General features: G+C 37.0%; 1 protein-coding gene across 1 annotated transcript in view; it reads right to left on the bottom strand.

The window, feature by feature from the left end:
* Window positions 1-18,850, bottom strand: part of LOC109092045 (protein 4.1-like) — a 68,671-nt gene that overhangs the window by 41,752 nt on the left and 8,069 nt on the right. Inside the window, 5 exon segments of the mRNA XM_042745689.1 lie at window positions 593-668; window positions 1,326-1,368; window positions 1,819-1,923; window positions 4,842-5,342; window positions 10,904-11,304. Of these exon segments, the coding sequence (XP_042601623.1) occupies window positions 593-668; window positions 1,326-1,368; window positions 1,819-1,923; window positions 4,842-5,342; window positions 10,904-11,296 (1,118 nt within the window). The 5' untranslated portion in view covers window positions 11,297-11,304.

Raw genomic sequence — 18,850 nt, 5'->3', positions numbered from 1 at the left:
TAGCAAATTCATATGCAATGTTAGAAATAATATTATCAGCAGGAAGTTAAATTATTGTTGCTAATATAGCAGCAGCAGTACTTAAGTTGCTTGAAATTTCAGTGATTAACGTATAGGCTAAGTAACTATTTAAAGTGAAATATTCATTTGACTTCTTTGCTTATTTAACAGGGCTTACAGTAGATTTTTTAAATATTTCAAAGTGAAATAGGCATTATTTGATTGCGTTTGCTTGTTAATAAAGACGCTTATAGCAATTCTAAGTATTTTTATGCTGCTGAAGCAGCAGTATGGCGTAGACACCGTGTTAGAGTACAATAGGCATTTGCATTTTTCAGACTGGTGCGGCAGCCGGACTCCGCCCCTTACCTGGACCCTTCCTTCCCGAGCACTGCCCCACCTTCACGAACCCCGCAGCACAATGATGACAGGACAAGGATTCCCTGTTTATTTTGAACACTCTTTCCCTTTGGACACTTTTATGTTATTTTCTGTTAATAAAAGCCTCAGAGGCCTGACGCCGCACCCACTGTGTCTGTTGTTTGCTCCTCCCGCTACTATATATGGATTATTAAAAAAAAGTGCTGTTCACCTGGTGATGTCTTCTGATAGCTGGGCAGGATCAGGTGGGTAGAACTTCACATTGAATGTGAAATCGTAGTTAGTGCCTAAATAAATGCAAACATGATTTAAAACAGGAAACAACATAAAATCAGACACTAAAGGCCTTTCTACACTGAGCACGGAAAAGCGAAACGAATATCGGATGCGATGACGCGCTGGAATAAAACAACAGACTACTATGGATGCTTCCACATAGACCGCGAACATGAATGTTTTTTTGTTTTTTTTCGAACCAGTCCAACAAATATTTTCAGTTTCTCAAAGCGAAAACACAGGCTGACAAATGACAAGCAGGTAGCGTTTAGTCCATTATTGCCTGCATGTCTGAATCAAAATAATTTTAGATCACAATCAGAAGTTATTACTAGCACTCAATGCCATATATGAGATAAATGTTCCTGTGGCTCAGTAGTAGAGCACTGTTTTAGCAGCGCAAAGGTTGTGGGTTCAATTCCCAGGGAACACACATACTGGTTAAAAAAAAAAAACAACTTTTAAATGTATAGCCTGAATGCACTGTAAGTTGTTTTGGATCTGCACCTAGCGTGCAGGTGTGAATTAGCAGAAGGCGATTAATCGTTTCGTGCTCGGTGTGAAAGCAGTGTTTGTCAGCAATTCACCTCGCTTTTTTCGCATTACGCTCAGTGTGAAACGGCCTTAACCTTATTTTATATGAGATGAACAGCGGTGATGTGACTCACCTTGTACTTGCCGTCTGATCTCCTTGGTGAAGTCCAGCCATGTCTAAAAGACAAATTAAGCTTTTACTAAAGGCCTGTTTACACAAGCTCTTTTGGGCGGATCCTTATTCTGGTTGTCAGTGTTTTTATCATCTATCAGTTAAAAAATTGTTGTGAAAGTGATTTCAGTTTCATATAATTCCTCTGTGTAGTTGTTATTGTTACAACTGTGGTGTAGATTTATAATTCTATTCTTATAGAATTACAGTAGAATGATTATTAAACTTCATAATTATTGTTATAAAACTGTGTTTTATAGCAATAGTAAAGAATATTTTAAATTAAGGTTTAGATAATTTAAAAAGAAAACAACCATTATTTCTATTTTGACTAGAATTCCACTCCAAAGCTAATCTAAACATGAAGAAAACATGCTGTGTCAAGAAAAACAAAAACAAAAACATGCCACCTATAGATTAAAAGAGTGAGAGTGAGTGCTAACAGATTAATGCACCTTTATGGTTGGAGTTTCCCATATGGCCAGACCGTAATAGTCCTTTTCTAACAGGTTCAGGTGGTCACACACTTTTGCAAACAGCTCCTGGCCTTTGGCATGTTTCTGAAACCAAGGAAATGTAGTTAAAACACAGAAGCCCCTGTTTTGAACAGTAGTATTTAAGTATTTTAGTTAGAGATATAACTGTGTGTGATTTATTTTGTAGAGCAAAAAATGAGTCTATGAGGTCTATGAATTGAGCAGCTCCATTAGCAAGTGAAGTTATGTGCAGTGTAGCATACTACTATAATATATATAGTATGGAAATCCATTTCTAGAAAAAAAATGCTTTGGTAAATCAGAAAATTGGTAAATATCAATTATATGAGATAAAATGTTAAAATTATGAGATACGTCATAAGTCATCATTGAGAGATAGGGCAAAATTATTAGATACTAAGTCAAGTCAATTGGACAAAAGGCCAAAATTAATACATAATTTGAAATTATCAATAAAGTCATAATCATGAAAGCCAGAATTATGAGATAAAAAGTCAAAATGACAAAAAGTAAAAGTAACAAAAACAACTGATATGACATGAAATAGTGACAAAGGTCATAATTATGTCAGAAAGTAAAAATTATAAGATAAAAAGTCATAGTTATGACAGTAAGTCAAAATTATGACAAATATTTTACTTTTTTTATCCCATAATTTCAAGTATTTATATCATAATCATGATGTATGAGTATGAAATAAAAAGTGAAAATTATGAGATACTAAGTCATAGGGCTGCATGATATATCGTTTCAGCACTGATATTACGATGTACGCATCCGTGATAGTCACATCGCAGGATGTGCGATGTTTAGTACACTGATCGTTATATTTATACTGATCGTTTTCTTTGTCTAGAGTCTAGCTGCCTTTCCACTATCTCTGACGAACAACAAGCGACAGACCAGAAGTCATTCATTTCCAATGAAGAGTTGTGCGGGATTTGTCGCATCACACTGCTCGCGTCCGGTATAGACAGCATCACTTATTATGATGGGTTCTATAGTATTTTGTCGGGCCACTCGCATCCAGTTTAGACATGGAGAGAGCTATTCAGATGCACATGAACATTGAATTCCATTCACTTCCGCGTCTATTTGTGCCTGAAATGACACATACGCGCAACATTATGTCAAAATGATTTTTCTGCAAGTATCCTTGTAAACATAGTTTCTTATGGCTTAGGTGAAGGTAAACAATTGAGAAAGAAAATGGATGTGTAACAGTATATTGGTTCACAGCAGTTTGATGTTCCTGTTGCTTTCTGTGTCATGAATGTTAATCAAACAACAAAACGCATAAACTAAAATCACTTTTGTAAATTTAACACAGATTTATTATATTTAATTTATACAGTGAAGACTATGGAGTGTTATTGTACTTTTGATTATTCAATTTCTGTACCTGAATACCGTTATACTTACCTGAAAAAACATAGAGCACTGTTTATTTCATTTAAATCTTTATTCTATTATATTTATCTATGCTAGTAATTAGTTTATTTTCAATGCTGATTTACTCACCTACAAAATAACCCCAATCATTGATTTTTTTTTTTCCAAATAGAACTATTCAAGTCATATGGTGATTTTTTTATATATATATACCGAGATATAAACAATATCCAACATCCCTAATAACTAATAATAAATAATAAAGAATATATATATATACAGCAGAAAAACAAAATATCCCAATGTGAGTTTTTTCCAATATGGTGCAGCCCTACTAAGTCATAATAAAGAGGCAAGCCAAAATTATGACATAAAAAGTTATTAAATTACCACGCAAATTGCAATTATCAGTCAAGTCATAATCATGACAGTAAGTCAGAATTATGAGATAAAAAGTAAAAATGACAAAAAGTAAAAACTATAACCAATTGACATAAAAAGTTTAAATGATGACATAAAAAGACATAATTATTCTAGTAAATTGAATTTATAAGATAAAAAGTCATAGTTATGACAAAAAGTGATTATGAAAATCATTAGTGAAAGTATAATATACAACAATGTCAGTACAACGTCAATATGACATTTTACTTTAATAATTTCGATTATTTATCTCATAATAATGACTCATGATCACATGAACATAAAAAGTGAAAATTATGAGATACTATGTCATAATGTTTTTTTTCTTATGTGGCACAAATATGCTTCCATAATAGAATGCATATTGTGCACAGTAAGCAAATTTTCTGTATTCATGGCACACCCAGATTCTATAGTACACAACAGAGCACACTGTGCTGGGTACTGTATCCCACAATGCAATGTGTATGCCTTCACGTTCCAGGGTGAATGTACCAGACATTATTAGGGACATATTGTTTTTGATTAATTACTATTGTGGGACTGCCAAAGATTAAGACATTTTTACAAGATGATAACAAGTTCACATGCAAAGTAGCGAGGTCATGTGACAACAAAGTAACACTGCTGTTTGAAACGTGAACTATGCAGAGGGTCTCACCTATTATTTTTGAAGTAGGCCTATACAGTTCATGTTCTATAAAAATAGTTGCCTTATATTCCATTCTGAACATAGAGACTCCTGTGTGGAAATAGAATTGTTAGCTTAGCTCGCTACATGCTAACAGCAGAATTAGCTGTGAATGTAAAGCAAGACTTGTGGGTCAAGTTGCTGCTAATAAGGATTCACTTAGGATGCTGTCTGTGTAGATAGCAGACATTGAGTCTGCTCAGTCAGTTTCAGACAAGAGCCACACAGTATGATGGCAACAAAAATAGGCCAAAGTGTCAGATCAGCAGAAAGAGTCTCTGGGTAGTCTGAGAGTTAATTAGCAAAGGAAGTAAAAGCCCTTGAGCAATTCTTGAGTTTCAGAGTCACTCTCACGGGACTAGACAATGATACGGTGCACTTGATAAGCAACAAATGCGGCGGGTGTGTGTGTGTGTGTGTGTGTGTGTGTGTGTGTCCCCGACACTTTTTTATAAAGCTACATTATGTCGCTTACTTCCAGCTCACACTCGAACAGAGTATCATCCAGCAGCTTGACTTTGCAGTGCATGATCCTGGGGCGGCGAGATGCTTTCTGCTTCTTCCCCTCCTCCTCCTCCTCCTCCTCCACCACGTTCTCCTCCTGTTTCTCTTCCTCTTTTTCTCCTTCCTCCTTTACCTCTGTTTCTGCCGCACCTGCGTCTTCTGGCTTGGCCTCTTCCTCTACTTTCTCTTTTTCCTTCTCACACTCCTTGTCTTTCTCTCCCTCCTCTCCTTTGACCTTGTCCTCGTTTTTCTTCTCCTTCTTCTCTTTTTTCTCCTTCTTCTCTTTCTTCTCTGCCTTCTCTTTTTTCTCTGGCTTCTCCTTCTTCTCCGACTTCTCCTTGTCTGTTTTCTCCTTCTTCTCCTTTTCCTTCTTCTCCTTCTTTTCCTTCTTCTCCTTCTTCTCCCCCTTCTCCCCCTTTTCTGCCTTGCCGGACTCCAGCTCGGCGTCTTCCTTCTGATCTGCTACGATTTGCTGGAGGAAAACAAATATGTTAAAAAGCCAAAGCTTAGATTACTGCACAATTAATTTGTACCTTTTTAGAACCAAGGTTTCTTACAGAATGATACCAATAAATATAAAAAATTTCACAAATATATCATCATGGTCTAAGCCCAATAAACATTAAACGGCATTGTATGTGTAAAACAATAAACTAAACGCACATTTTCTTTCTTAATTGCCAAGGTCACTTAGGACTCAGCATACGTACACACATTAAAAATCTCAATAACCTTTTTTCCCTGAGCTTGTCACAATGTATTCTGGGATTGCCAAGGTCACTTAGGACTCAGCATACGTATACACTGTAAATTTCGGAAGATCCTTCAAACTTCATAAGTTCATAATTTGAACAGGATGGTGAAATGACAACAAGAACCTCTAAAAATGTAACCTTTTCATGCATGTAGAATATGAAAATACCCGTAGCAGATCTATACAGGTGGTGCTGTCTTAATCAAACTATTTAAAAATCAAACAACCTAAATTTTAATAAGCCTAAATAAATTTAATTTTAATTAAATTTTTTGTTTGTTTGTTTTTTACAGTGGGCCTAAGGCATAAATGTTAATTCATACCCAGTGTGATGCTTCCTCCTCCACGTTCAAATGTTTAAAACACATAATTGTTTATGCATTTTTTTATCACCTAATTGCACATTTTGTCTTACTTCAAAAAAACCTTCCTGAAGTTGGCACGAAATTTTTAATCAAACATTTATTATTTAATTTATTATCTAAAATTTTTATGAACAATTAATTTGTGCACATTTCATTTTTTGTTTAATTTTTAATCAAAATGACATAATCAATATACTTCTCTCTGATGCTGTATGCAGGACTTCTCCAATCATTTACTCCACTTAAACCCACCCCTGCAAGCTCACATTCATCTGCCTCCACTTTTGAGTGCAACATCCACATCTCACAACACAGTCAACAACCAATGCATATAGAATCAAGTCCCCGCCCTACAATTGGTCTTTTTTGTTATACATTTGTCACAAAATTCTAGAAAAGATCCATTGCTACGTGTTTCATTGCAACCTTTTTTATTTTTAAGGGGTCATTGGATGCCCATTTTCCACAAGTTGATATGATTCTTTAGGGTCTTATTGAAAAGTCTTTAACATAGTTTGGTTAAAATTTCTCAATGGTAGTGTAAAACAACACCCTTTTAACCCTGTCAAAAACAGCTCTGTTCACAGCAAGCCAGTATGGTGCACTCCCTTTAAATGCTAATGAGCTCTGCTGATCTGTCAGGAGTAAATGATGACTGCTATGTTCATTATTACATCCAACAACAGAACACCTCATTCACTTAGGCCTGGTTCACACGGGACGATTTTAAAATTGTCGGCCGATTTTCCAAACCTGAGAGACCCCACACACGGCGATAAAAAATCACGGGTCTAACAGTTTTGGTCGTACAGTGTGTGGTGTGCAGCCACACGGCAAAATCAACACATCACACATGAACCGATTTGACTCCCGAGCATTCCCATGTCAGACGGGAAATCTCGCAAAATCCCTCGAGATCAAACGTGACTTCAGAGTAAACAATCATGGCGGACAAAGAGGATGCAGTGGCCATAGTTTGTGCTTTGTTTTTAACTGAAAAAAAAAACATAAGAAAAACAAGAAAAGGCGATGGTCAAAGAGGTGGAGACAACGCGAGCATGGACTATACTTGCTACATCATCATGATATGGAGGTAAGTTGTTGTTTTATCTCATAGAAATGTTGTTACGTACTACACAGATTAATAACCGTTGAAATAAACGTTGTCATTTCGGTTATGATATTCTTTACACGAAACGTTGTACAAACATTCACGGTGTTGCCACAGGTCGACGAGTTGGTCCTCCATCTCCGACGTCCACCGGACTTTCTGGTGCGCCATGCCGCCGGCTGTTTTGATTTTGTTTCCCCGGTACTTCCCTCCCGCCCTCGTCCCCTCGCTTTCTGATTGGCTACACGCCACAGTCCACAGGCTGCGTGATCGTTTGTCCTCGGGGGGACACCACACACGAGAAGAAATCGGGCCAAATAAATCCAACATGTTGGATATCCCCGATTTGAGATCGGAGCGGTCCCGACGTCCTTTTCGAGCAGAGGAGAGCAGTCTTAACACACCACACACACGGCAGGAATATTTGATCAGATTATTTTACGATAATCGGAGCATCCTAAGATTGTCGGAAGGGGTGAATCGGGGCTAAAATCGGCCTAATTATCCTGCCGTGTGAACCAGCCTTTAGGGGACATTCATATCTACATCTGCTTCGATGGTGAAACAATGGCGGACTGTTACAGCTCACTCTGTGCGGGTCTAAGCTAAAACCAACAATCGTGGGAGGGGCCTTGGCCTGTGTGACATCACACAGCCAAGAATCTAAGAACAGCTTGATTTTAGAAAGGGGACATGATTTATCAAGATTAAAAAAAAAAAAAACACTGGGTGGACTTTTATCATTATAGGCTGGCTGTGTACACAGACTGCCAACACACATTTCAGTTCAAACAACATGTAAAAGTCTATTTTACATCCGATGACCCCTTTAACATTTGCAAAAATAGTTGGATATAAACTGAGCATGTGACATCTTAACCCTCTGGAGTCGATTAACGCGTATACGCGTTTTGGGGTATTTTCTCCTGATAACCCCGAAAAGGGACATTTCAGATTTTTGATCGTACAGATAAGTGCAAGACATCAATCGAATCTGTAAAGGGTTGCTACTTTTTTGTATACCAGACATAATAACAACAAAACTTTGTGCACTTAAAAATAAAGATAAACAAACAAGGAGTGCTGTCTGGCCTTTGGACATGATCTTTACAATGCGTCATTAAAATTGAGTAACTCAGGCTGTCAACACAGAGACTGCCAACACACCTTTTATAAACAGTTCAAAACAACATGTAAAAGTCTATTTAAAACAACCGCGATGTCCGTTTTTGCACGTCTCCCTTCCCCCATTAACATCTAATGCGACCAAAATGCGCTGCTATTGGATATGTTTCACTGAAACGGCTGAATACGCCCCACACAACAGAAGACAACGTCAAGCGAGACTGTTCTTCAAGTTTTTTTTATTTTACTGTTTGCTTCGCGCATGAAGGAATAAAACATTTCTATGTGATAATTTTACAAAAAAAAAGAATGAAGCCTTTATTATTTCAAGGTGTTTTCTTTATTTTCTATACTTGTACTATTGACTAGTTAGACTTTTTTCCAAACTATAATTCCTGACTAAATGTATAAAGTGAAATATTAAAATAACAATAATACTATAGACCATTCAAAAAGCTTGATGTAATAATAGTAACAATAAATGTAAATGTTGTACAAACATTTTACAAAATGTCTTCTTTTGTAATATACTATCAATAGAAAATAATAATAATAATAATAATGGAATTATAATACAGATTTGGAACAAAGATGAGGGTGAGAAAATTTATTTAGACAGATTTTTTCCTAATTGTTCATTTTTGGATAATCTATCCCTTTAAAGATGCTCACGGAAAAAAACCTGAAGCATTTAAATAATGAAAAGCTAGCATAAGGGGGAAAAAAACCTGAAGCATTTTGACAGCAGTCAGCAATGCCTAAAATACCATCCATTCAGTATTTTATGAAACTGAAAAAAGCCTCTCAGAAAGTTTTTCCAGTGTTAGAACCAGAGGGTTAAGTAGTTCAACTGAAAAAATAAAATTTCTGTCCTGCTGGAGCGGTGAGAAAATTTATGACAGAATTTTAATTTTTGGATGAACAATCCCAACAAAATGATTCATATAAAATATACAACACAATAAAAATCTTCATATTAAATATACAACACAACCTTTAAGCCGTGCCTAAAATACCATCCGTCAACGTGTGAAAGCTTTTAGTGAGACCTGGTTACATGCAAACAGTGAGAACATCCAGTTGTCACCCTGAGGTCTGCACAGACATCCCTGGTTACATGCAAACAGTGAGAACATCCAGTTGTCACCCTGAGGTCAAAACTGTCAGTAAGCCCACACACGGGTTGCTCTAAGACTTTTAAAATCTTAGAGATGCTTTACTGTTCACAAGACTTAGAATTTAGAAGTGTGGAACACTTTTGTCCAAAACAGTGATGTTTAATTAGCACTTCTCTAATGGCACATTGTGAAGATTTCATTTAATGCAAACAAAATGGATAAACTACAACAGGCTAACATGTCAGCTGTGGTGATGCATGCTAGGGCTGTTTTAACAACACAAATTTCTCGATCTTAATGGATCTTCATTTTGATTAGCAGAGATCTTTAATCTATGCTATTTTCAGTTGATGCCTGAACAAAACACCACTAAACATTATTTCATATGAATGAACATTAGAAGGTATTGTGACTTATGTAATCACTCAATCGGTGTTTCAATTGCAAAATGTCAATAAAACAGCTTGAAAACAACACTTAACATTACATTTACCTCAGGAAAGCACTGAATTCCCACAAAATCATTAGTCAGCTGAAAAAAAAATATCAAGCAATAGACCAGTTCAATGAAATGATGTAACTGACCCATGAACAATTCCTGCTTGTTGTCAAACTACTTCAAACCGGTAACAGGAGGCGATTAAGTAGCAACTAACCTTAAAAGGGCTGTCAAACATGTTTTTATCAAAATATATCCAATACTTTTTGGATGCTCAGAAGTCATGGAAATTAAAACTGGAAATGCTTAAGGATTGTTGTGTTAGATAGTTTAAATTTTTTTACTGCCATCTTTAAGTTTTTATGACAGCTTATATTTCAACAAAAATTAGAGTAGAAACATAAGTATATCATTAAAAAAGTTAATAGAAAAAAAATGCCTTATGTGCAATTTAAATGCATATGTGCAACTCAGATTTGAGTACTGATTTTTAAATAAATATGATTAATTACATGATTAGTAAATCATTGTTGGTTTTAATTTTCAGCTAAAAAAAAAACTTTAATTTCAGTTCCAGTAAAAAATAAATTTCAGTGCATCACTACTTTAATGGTGCTTTTTGCCCTTTCGTATATATATATATATATATATGTGTGTGTGTGTGTGTGTGTGTGTGTGTGTGTGTGTGTGTGTGTGTGTGTGTGTGTGTTTGTAAATTATAAGATATCTATAATACATTATAAGTAAATTACACCATATAAAGAATAAATATATCACTTTTGTTAAACATCTGGAACAGGTATGATGTCAGATTCAACAAATGTGCTATAATCAAATGTAATGAAACGAATGAATCAAGGCATTAACTTTTGCTCTTCACGTCACACTGCCTAACCTGACGAGATGTGGTGGAATAGTAAAATTATCACCTGAATCAGTTACTAAAATGAGATACATTTTACTAAGGATTCTCTTAAAAGGAAAAATATCACAGCTTGGACCACATGTGTCTTGATTACCAAAACATTACATAATAGCCTTGACATCACTGAATTTCTGTCAGAGTTGAATCTTAAATCAGGCTCTAGTTTTAGTACCATTACTCTGTTCCTCTTTCTCACCTGGTTTTCAGCACTGCTGATTGAGTGCTGGTCTAGAGCAACATCGCCCTCTATGCGCAGTTCTGGCTCGGGGTCTGCTATGGGAGCTTTGGGCTCTTCCTGGCCACCCTTGTCCCGGGCTCTCTCAGTCTCCACCCCCTCGCCGTCCGAGCACTGCGAGCGGCGCTTCAGGAAGGAGGAGAAGAGGCGGGAGAGGCCGCGGCCAGCGGAGGTGCGCTGGCGTGGCTTTAGCTCCTGCTCCTCCTCCGAGCCCCCAGGGGGCGGCGAGGTGCCAGAGGGGCTGTCCTGAGCTGTGTCAGCGGGGCCTGGCTCCTGTGCAGCGGGGTCCTCCTCTTCCTGCTGCTGCTCGCACACCTGCTTCTTATGAACGCTCTCCGCCTCGTCTGTGGTCATGGCAGACACTGCAGGAAGAGACGGTTCGGGTTATTTTACAGCACTGTTGAAAGTAGTATTTAAAAAGTGTCCGGATGGTATACTATGTCCAGTGGATTTTCAATGTATGTCTCTGTCAATATGCACTTGAAAATGTGCACATGCAATAGGAAGTAAGTGCATAAGACTGTCTCAGGTCAGGTCTGAAAAAAACAAACAAACAAAAAAACAAAGCTCAGTGCCCTTAACCCACACTAAATCCACACTATCTCTAAGATCACTTTGTTTTTGAGGTTAAATGCATCCCATCATTCATCAGATCAAAAAATTAATGTGGCCTCAAGGAAAACTTTCAGATAGTAAATAAGTGGATATTTGGTCGCAAATCATGAGAATTTGAGGAAAACTATACTAACTATTAGGGGTGTGTGATATATACTAGGGTTGGGCCGATGGCGATGCCATCCGTTTTACACACATTATCAACAAAATCTATATTTTTTCCCCCATAACAAACCACAATCCGACAACAACCCACACCCCCCCCACCCCCACCCAATTACCCACAGCCAATTACCAATTACTGCCACAGCACTGTTTTGCGTCTCTGAGCAACATGACGGTGTTTCGTTCTTGAATGAATCAAGCGTTTAAATGATTTGGTTCAATCGCAACAACTCACTTATTAACCGCCTACTGGCGGTTTTAATTTCACATTTAAAGTATCTTTTCAAATTTTAAATAATTTCAAATAACAGTATTCAACTTTTTATGTTTAAAATATCAAAACCTTATTAATGCATTTGTATCTGCAGGTTAAATGCATTCATGTCCTGCATTAAACAGTGTGTAATTACATATGCCACTTCTGTGTTTCCTCTGCAATGCAAAGATGAATTCTGTGAATAATTAAAAATCAAAATGTGTAAATAAAAGCTACTTACATTTTAACAACACTATGCTGTAAGTGTGTATCAAGGCTAATCATCTAGCAGTTCTACACACACACACACGATCTTCATGAAAACATGAACACTTGGGGCAAACACAGGAAATATGTCATGTCGGTAAATAGATAAGGGATCAAATACAAAGACCACAAATTTGGGCATGTTTACGGGCCCTGTGTTCATCCACACTTCTAAAGTGAATATTGCTTAAAATCTTTTGCACATGTGACTTTTTTAAATGCCAAGGAATGTGTGAACAAATCCAGCAAGACAACAATGTTAGATTTTTGTAAACCTTGTAAACCATTCTAAGACCCTGCACGGATGCCTCTTCAGGACATGGTGCCCCTGAGCCCAATTGCCCATATGGTTACTCAGACCCTGTGCTTGGCATGTTCATGACAGTTCATCAGAGACGTATTGATGTCTGATGAATGAGTGTCTCAGTGAATAATTTAAATTTTGGACTGTTCTGTTCAACCAACAAAGCTGTCAGTTAACTTTTTTTTTCAATCACTCCTGCAATCTAGGTGTAAGAGAGAGATTGTGTAAGAGGACCAGACACAAATGAGACAAGCTGAGAGCACTGCCACACAACTACAGCCCTCTGTGCATCTCCACTGAACCCTGAAGAGTGTAAACAACACAAAAACAACTGAATGAACTTCACACACTCTTTCTTACACACAAGCAGCAAACATGTGATAAAGTAAATCTTATGTGCCTTTAAATAATGCAACAGTCTATTTTGAAATAATCAGTCAAGCCATATCCAATTATGATAAGATCATACGTTCAGTTAAATCTAATTGCACAGAGATCACACGCAAACCACTTCAGTAAAGGTGTTTGTGAGCCAGCCTACCCAAAGGCTGATGACATCACAGCAGATTTACACACTAAAGCATTATGGGTATTGCCTGAGGTCAGCTGTGTCGGCGTGCACTCACACATGCAGCAACGAGGCTTGAGCTCACCAGTAATGAACTTAGTCTTCAATCTGATTACAACTCTTTACTAAAAAATGCAATCAATACATCACGAAATCTGATATTTGCTTACGATTCAATAACAATTCTGAAATCGACTAGTTCTGTAGTTTATGTAGAACATTTAAATTTTTGTATTAATGTATGCAGTACTTAAACATCTTTTAATTTAGCATCGGGTGTCACAATGTACAGGTACTGACGGTAACCGTGATATTCAAATCATGAAATATCGACATCGTGTTTATTTAGGGTGTGATGATATACCTGTACTGACGATAACTACAATATTGAAGATGAACAGGACACACGACACGCAAATAGCCTCGACTCCAGCGCCAGTACCTGGCTGACCATAGGCTATAGGTTAAAGAGATTAAAATACGGGTACGCAAGTAAATAGGTTAAAGTATCAGTTATGATGTTAATATTTATTCATCATACTGTTGAACTTGACAGTATTTTCTCTCATGTTATTTCATAGGGAGCTTCAAAGAAGACAGAGAAAGCCAGAGTCTCAGGTCAGCTGTGACCTGAAGAAGAAGAAGTGAAAATGCATATGTGCCCTGTGTTTATCAGTATCCTTATGTTCATTGGGTAAAAAAGAAAAACTAAATAAACAAAGTAAAAATTAATTTGGCTGATTCCCCAAGTTTTCTATAGATATCGTGATATATCGATATTGTGAATTCTTTTGGCCACAATAACCGTGGTGTGAAAAATCTAATATTGTGACAGCCCTGATTTAGCAGCATGGCTGCTCTTCCAAACTACAGTATGACAACTACAGAGCCCTCGGTGATGGAAAAAATATATTTCATTGCTCTTGTGTTCTCTTCCATGAAGGTTGTGTTCTTCAAGAAATTTTTGTGTTCACTCACTAAACTTTTGAAATCTCTCGGAAACCCAATCAAGAAAATAATATTGTAACATCATATTGTTACAATATTACAGTGTTGGCACTCCCACCAGCTCCATTCCCGCGGCTCTTGGCCCCACCCTGCTGGCCACAAATGTGAGACTTTATTTCAATGCTTTTGATATTTCAATACTTTGAAAGTGAACAAAAGGTTTCTCAGGGGAACAATACTTTGGCAAGAGAATCCAATAGTTTTGTGAGCAAACATAAATGTTTCACAAGCAAAAGCAAAGTTTCTTATGGAATGCAATAGTTTTGCGAGCGAACACAAAGTTTCTCAGAGAAAAACACTACTTTTGCAATAGGACCTAATACTTTCGTGAGCAAATGTAAACGTTTTGTTTCTCTGGTAAATAATTTTCAGGGAAATGAAATACTTTGGCGAGAGAATGGAATAGTTTTTGCGCAAGAGTTTCTCTGGGGAACACATTTCTTTTGTGGTATGGTGCAATACTGTTGTCAGTGAATATAAATGTTTTTTAAACCAATGCAAAGTTTGCGAGCAAATGAACACAAAGTTTCTCAGGGGAACACATTACTATTACATACCATTTACACTGCAAACATTTTGTGAGCTAATGTAAATACTTTGTAAGTGAATCCAAAGTTTATGAACGCAAAAATGTATTTGTTGACTGACATGATCATAAAGGTACGGTCACGTCAGCGAAATCACAGCAAGCGGAAAAAAGGTCCGCTGTATCTTCTTAATAGCATAGCTATGGAAGAACCACCACTCACACAGAAGTCACTTTCAAACCAAGCAGGTTTTTGTTGCTCAATTCAATGAATTAATTTTACTTGAAAATGAGTGACGTGTGCATTTTTAATGGCAAAATCCAGTCAATGTGTCACATAAGGGTGAAATATTTCCCCATGCAGATTTCACATGAGGTGAAAAAGTGAATTTGTCATGCTGACCAACAGAAATCTGCTTGGTTTGAAAATGACTTCTGTGTTTCATATCTCACGACACTATGGGAACTTTTTTTCCCACGAAAAACGCTAATATGACCGCACCGTAACTACTATATTATACAAGGATCTCATTGTATATATTTTGCAGGTGTGTCCTCTCTGTACACATCAACGTCGCCCTGGACAAACACACGGCTGATCACACGGCTAACCAGCTGCACCTGAATTACATCAAAGGAGAATCACTGAGACTACAAAGAATTTGATCTCACCAAACATGCTTTCATGCTGTTCTGATGTCCCGTACAGATTCAGACTAAACTGAGGGACTTCCACACGATTCCCGACTCAACGCATCATCCGTCCCATCCTCCAAACAATCTCTCCATTGTCCCTTCTATCCCCCACCTGTACAAAAGCTAAAAAAGTCCCCCCTCCATGCTAATATTGCATTAAAATTTGGGTCTGTGACTCGTCATTTCAACTAGGCCTACTTCAACACTATTTTTGCTTTATTTTTGCCTAGATTAATGGAGATGACAATTAATAAAATGATTGATTATTAAGTTGTCATTCTAGTTGACAGCACACAGAGAAGTAAATGAATACAGGCTCAAATAACTCCCTGTTGAATCATCTTGTCCAGACACACACACAGGTCTGCTATTCAGCCGTCGTTCTTTCCCATTCACTAGCAAAGTAATTACAAAGCCTCATTATGAGGGTCGAAGTTTAAGCACATGCAGTCTCTTGAGGACAGACTGGACTAAAGAAGACCATCCCATTCATGCAGAACGGCTGCTAATCTGGCACTAAGATGCATTTAACCTCCCTCTCAAAACAAATAGCACTTTATTCTCAATAAATCAACAGGTCAAGGAACTTTCCTTGTCATTTAATGTGTGTGAGTCAGGTTTTGAAATGTCCCCACAAGCACAGTAAAGTCTGAAATCACGCATATCATGTGGATCAGCCAACAGTCCTCATGAGGAAAACAAATACAGAGTTCTGGCATGAAACTCTAGATGGCGCAGTCAGATTGGTCTAGCTTAATCTAATATAATGACATCATTATTACACAGCACAGTTGATTGGTTCTCTCCTGTATCGGTAGACATTGAGCTCGCTGCTCAACATTCAAATATATGACTAGTACTCGCTGTAGCAGTTGCAGCATGCTTCAGAAACCCTCCACCTTCCCCAGCTCCACCTGTATAGATCTGCTATGGGGTGATAATGTATGCTATATGGTAGAGCTGTGCAATGACTCAAAAAACAGTCTTGATTTCGATTTCGGCCTCCAACGATTATGAAAATACAATTATCAAGATAAAATGATTGCACCCCCTTTCCAGTGGTACACTTTCGTTCCTCCATAAAAGCCCAATTACACATGCAAATCAGTAAAATCATGTAACGTGACTTTTGCAAAATGGGATGTGCTTGAAGTGCATTAGATGTATTCATGTTTTAAAAGCGTGAAAGAGAACTTGCGCTGTTTCTCTGGAGGATTTCTGTGATGCGTTCAGAGATGGAACACAACAGACATGTAAAGTCATCGTTTAGCTCAAGCTGCGCACCTAAAAATGTCTGAAAATGCGGCGCTTAGTGGTTATTCATGTAAACCTTTGTTGGTCATGTAATAAATGAACGTAAGGAGTTCAGAATGAAAATACACAGTAAATTGGATCTGTGTGGCTCTTAAAGTGACAGCTGGCTATATTCCTGCTGCGACTGTGTGCTTAATATTAATCAAACAACAAAAGACAAATTCAAAATCACACACTGCTCTTAAGTGAAGGACTTTTGTAGCTTTAATAAGAAACAAAAAAAAGTTGAATTCTAGTTTTAATAAGAAACAAAAAAAAAATTTAATGAAAAAATACAATGAAGACTATGCTGTTTTATCTTACATTTGATTATTCATTTCTGTAGTAGGCTGTTAACTGCAAGAGACTTGCATTAAAAAAAACCTTAAAGCACAGTTTGTTTCATTTGTATCTTTTCACTCTATTGGATTTTTCCTTTGCTTTTTTATTATTGACAGTTTAATTATTTTCCATTATTCTAAGGACAATTTGTTTGTTTGTTTGTTTGTTTCTAGTAGTTACATAGTACTATGCTTTGGTATTGAGAATTGTGAAATTTCGCTGGTCTCTACAATGTAGATGTCATAGCAACCTTTTTTACAGAAAATGTATTTTTGATTTGTATCACTATCTTTAAATAAATCACTCATATAAAGTTTTGGTCATATGGCCCACTCATAATCCTGTTAAATAATTGTGATTACAATATTGACTAAAATAATTGTGATTATGATTTTTGCCATAATCAAGCAGCCCTACTATATGGGGGTTATTTCATGTATGTTGTATGTGCAGCAGCAGTATTTCTTACATGCTCACAGCAGCATGTTGTGGATGTATTGGCAGTAGCAAGTCTCGGTACTCCAAACAAGACCAAATACATTAACATTGTCATGGTAGTTTATGGTAAAGAGCAGTATATACTCTTTCTCTGTGTTATATGCACCAAGATATCCCCAATTATTTATCAGCAAAAGTAAAATGTGTAATCCAGCAAACTTTTGACATTTTCATGGCTTTTGTACAAACTACACACCATACTTTCACATTTTTGTATTCTTCATAAAAACAGCAACATTTTGAACAAAAAGCTAAGAAAGTCACGTTTGGTGATTGCGTTATTTTATACATCTGATTACATACACAATCGCTTTTTCTGATCCTTCATCACTGTGTTTTTTTGATCCAGATGTTCAGTTCTCTTTCAGAAGATGTGTATTAGCGCCTCCTATCGTATAACAGTGTATATAACACACGTATAAAACACGCAAAGCCGGAAAATTCTGTCAATGGCGGGTAAAGGGTTAATGAGCAAACTAGTAAAAACAAGAAAAGTATAAAATAGCAGAAAGGTCTGCGTGAGTACTACACAATAAAATACTCCATCTCAACAATCTTGAGTGCAGGTGTGTGTATACGTGACTGACGAAAGCAAAATGCTACACCTCCCATTCTGAAATTAAACCAAACAGGAAGTGAACTTCTCAACTTCTCCATTTATTTACTTAAAGTCCTCACCAACCAAACTCCACACCCAGCATCTGCTCGATTGAACCATTCAGCTACACAAACAAATACAATAAAAGATGCTTTTACTGCAAAGAGTGTGATTTTCAGTGCCTTTCTACTTTGCCGAAGATTTTCACTTTAAAGAACTTAATCTACCTGCACACATCAGTACAGCAGTAGACACTGACCCTACAGCACGCACACACACACACACACACACACACACACACACAGAGTGCTCGGTTAGGGGATCTGTGAAACTCTCAGAACCAGCCCATGTTTCCACTGAGCTGAGTGTCAAATGATGACACACGTTGCAACCTGCCCACAAACACACAGTGCATGATGGTCTCTGTTTACAACTGAAAACACTAAAAACATGTTACTAGTTGAAAACATGATATTTGTATGTAAAACAGGGTCATTCCATGTCAAATCAAACTAATTTCAGAAACTTCCCCAGTTATAATAATATTTTTTATGATGAAAGATAAGCATAATTTAGTAATCCACTATTTTGTAGACTTTTTAGTAGACTCAATTTTCACCTGATATTTGGAGGGGTAAAAAAAAAACTTTAGAAAGATGGCAGCATCATCATTTAGTTGTAAGTCTATTAGTAAAATCTGTTGACTTTAGCAATCTCTGTTCTTTATACGCCAAAGGGGACAGAGTTAGTATCAGTTGTATGCATAGTGACC

Source organism: Cyprinus carpio, chromosome B19 (genome assembly GCF_018340385.1).
Source record: "Cyprinus carpio isolate SPL01 chromosome B19, ASM1834038v1, whole genome shotgun sequence".
Taxonomy (NCBI): Eukaryota; Metazoa; Chordata; class Actinopteri; order Cypriniformes; family Cyprinidae; genus Cyprinus; species Cyprinus carpio.
The sequence above is the reverse complement of the archived record's forward strand: the minus strand, read 5'-3'. Positions and strand labels throughout refer to the sequence as shown.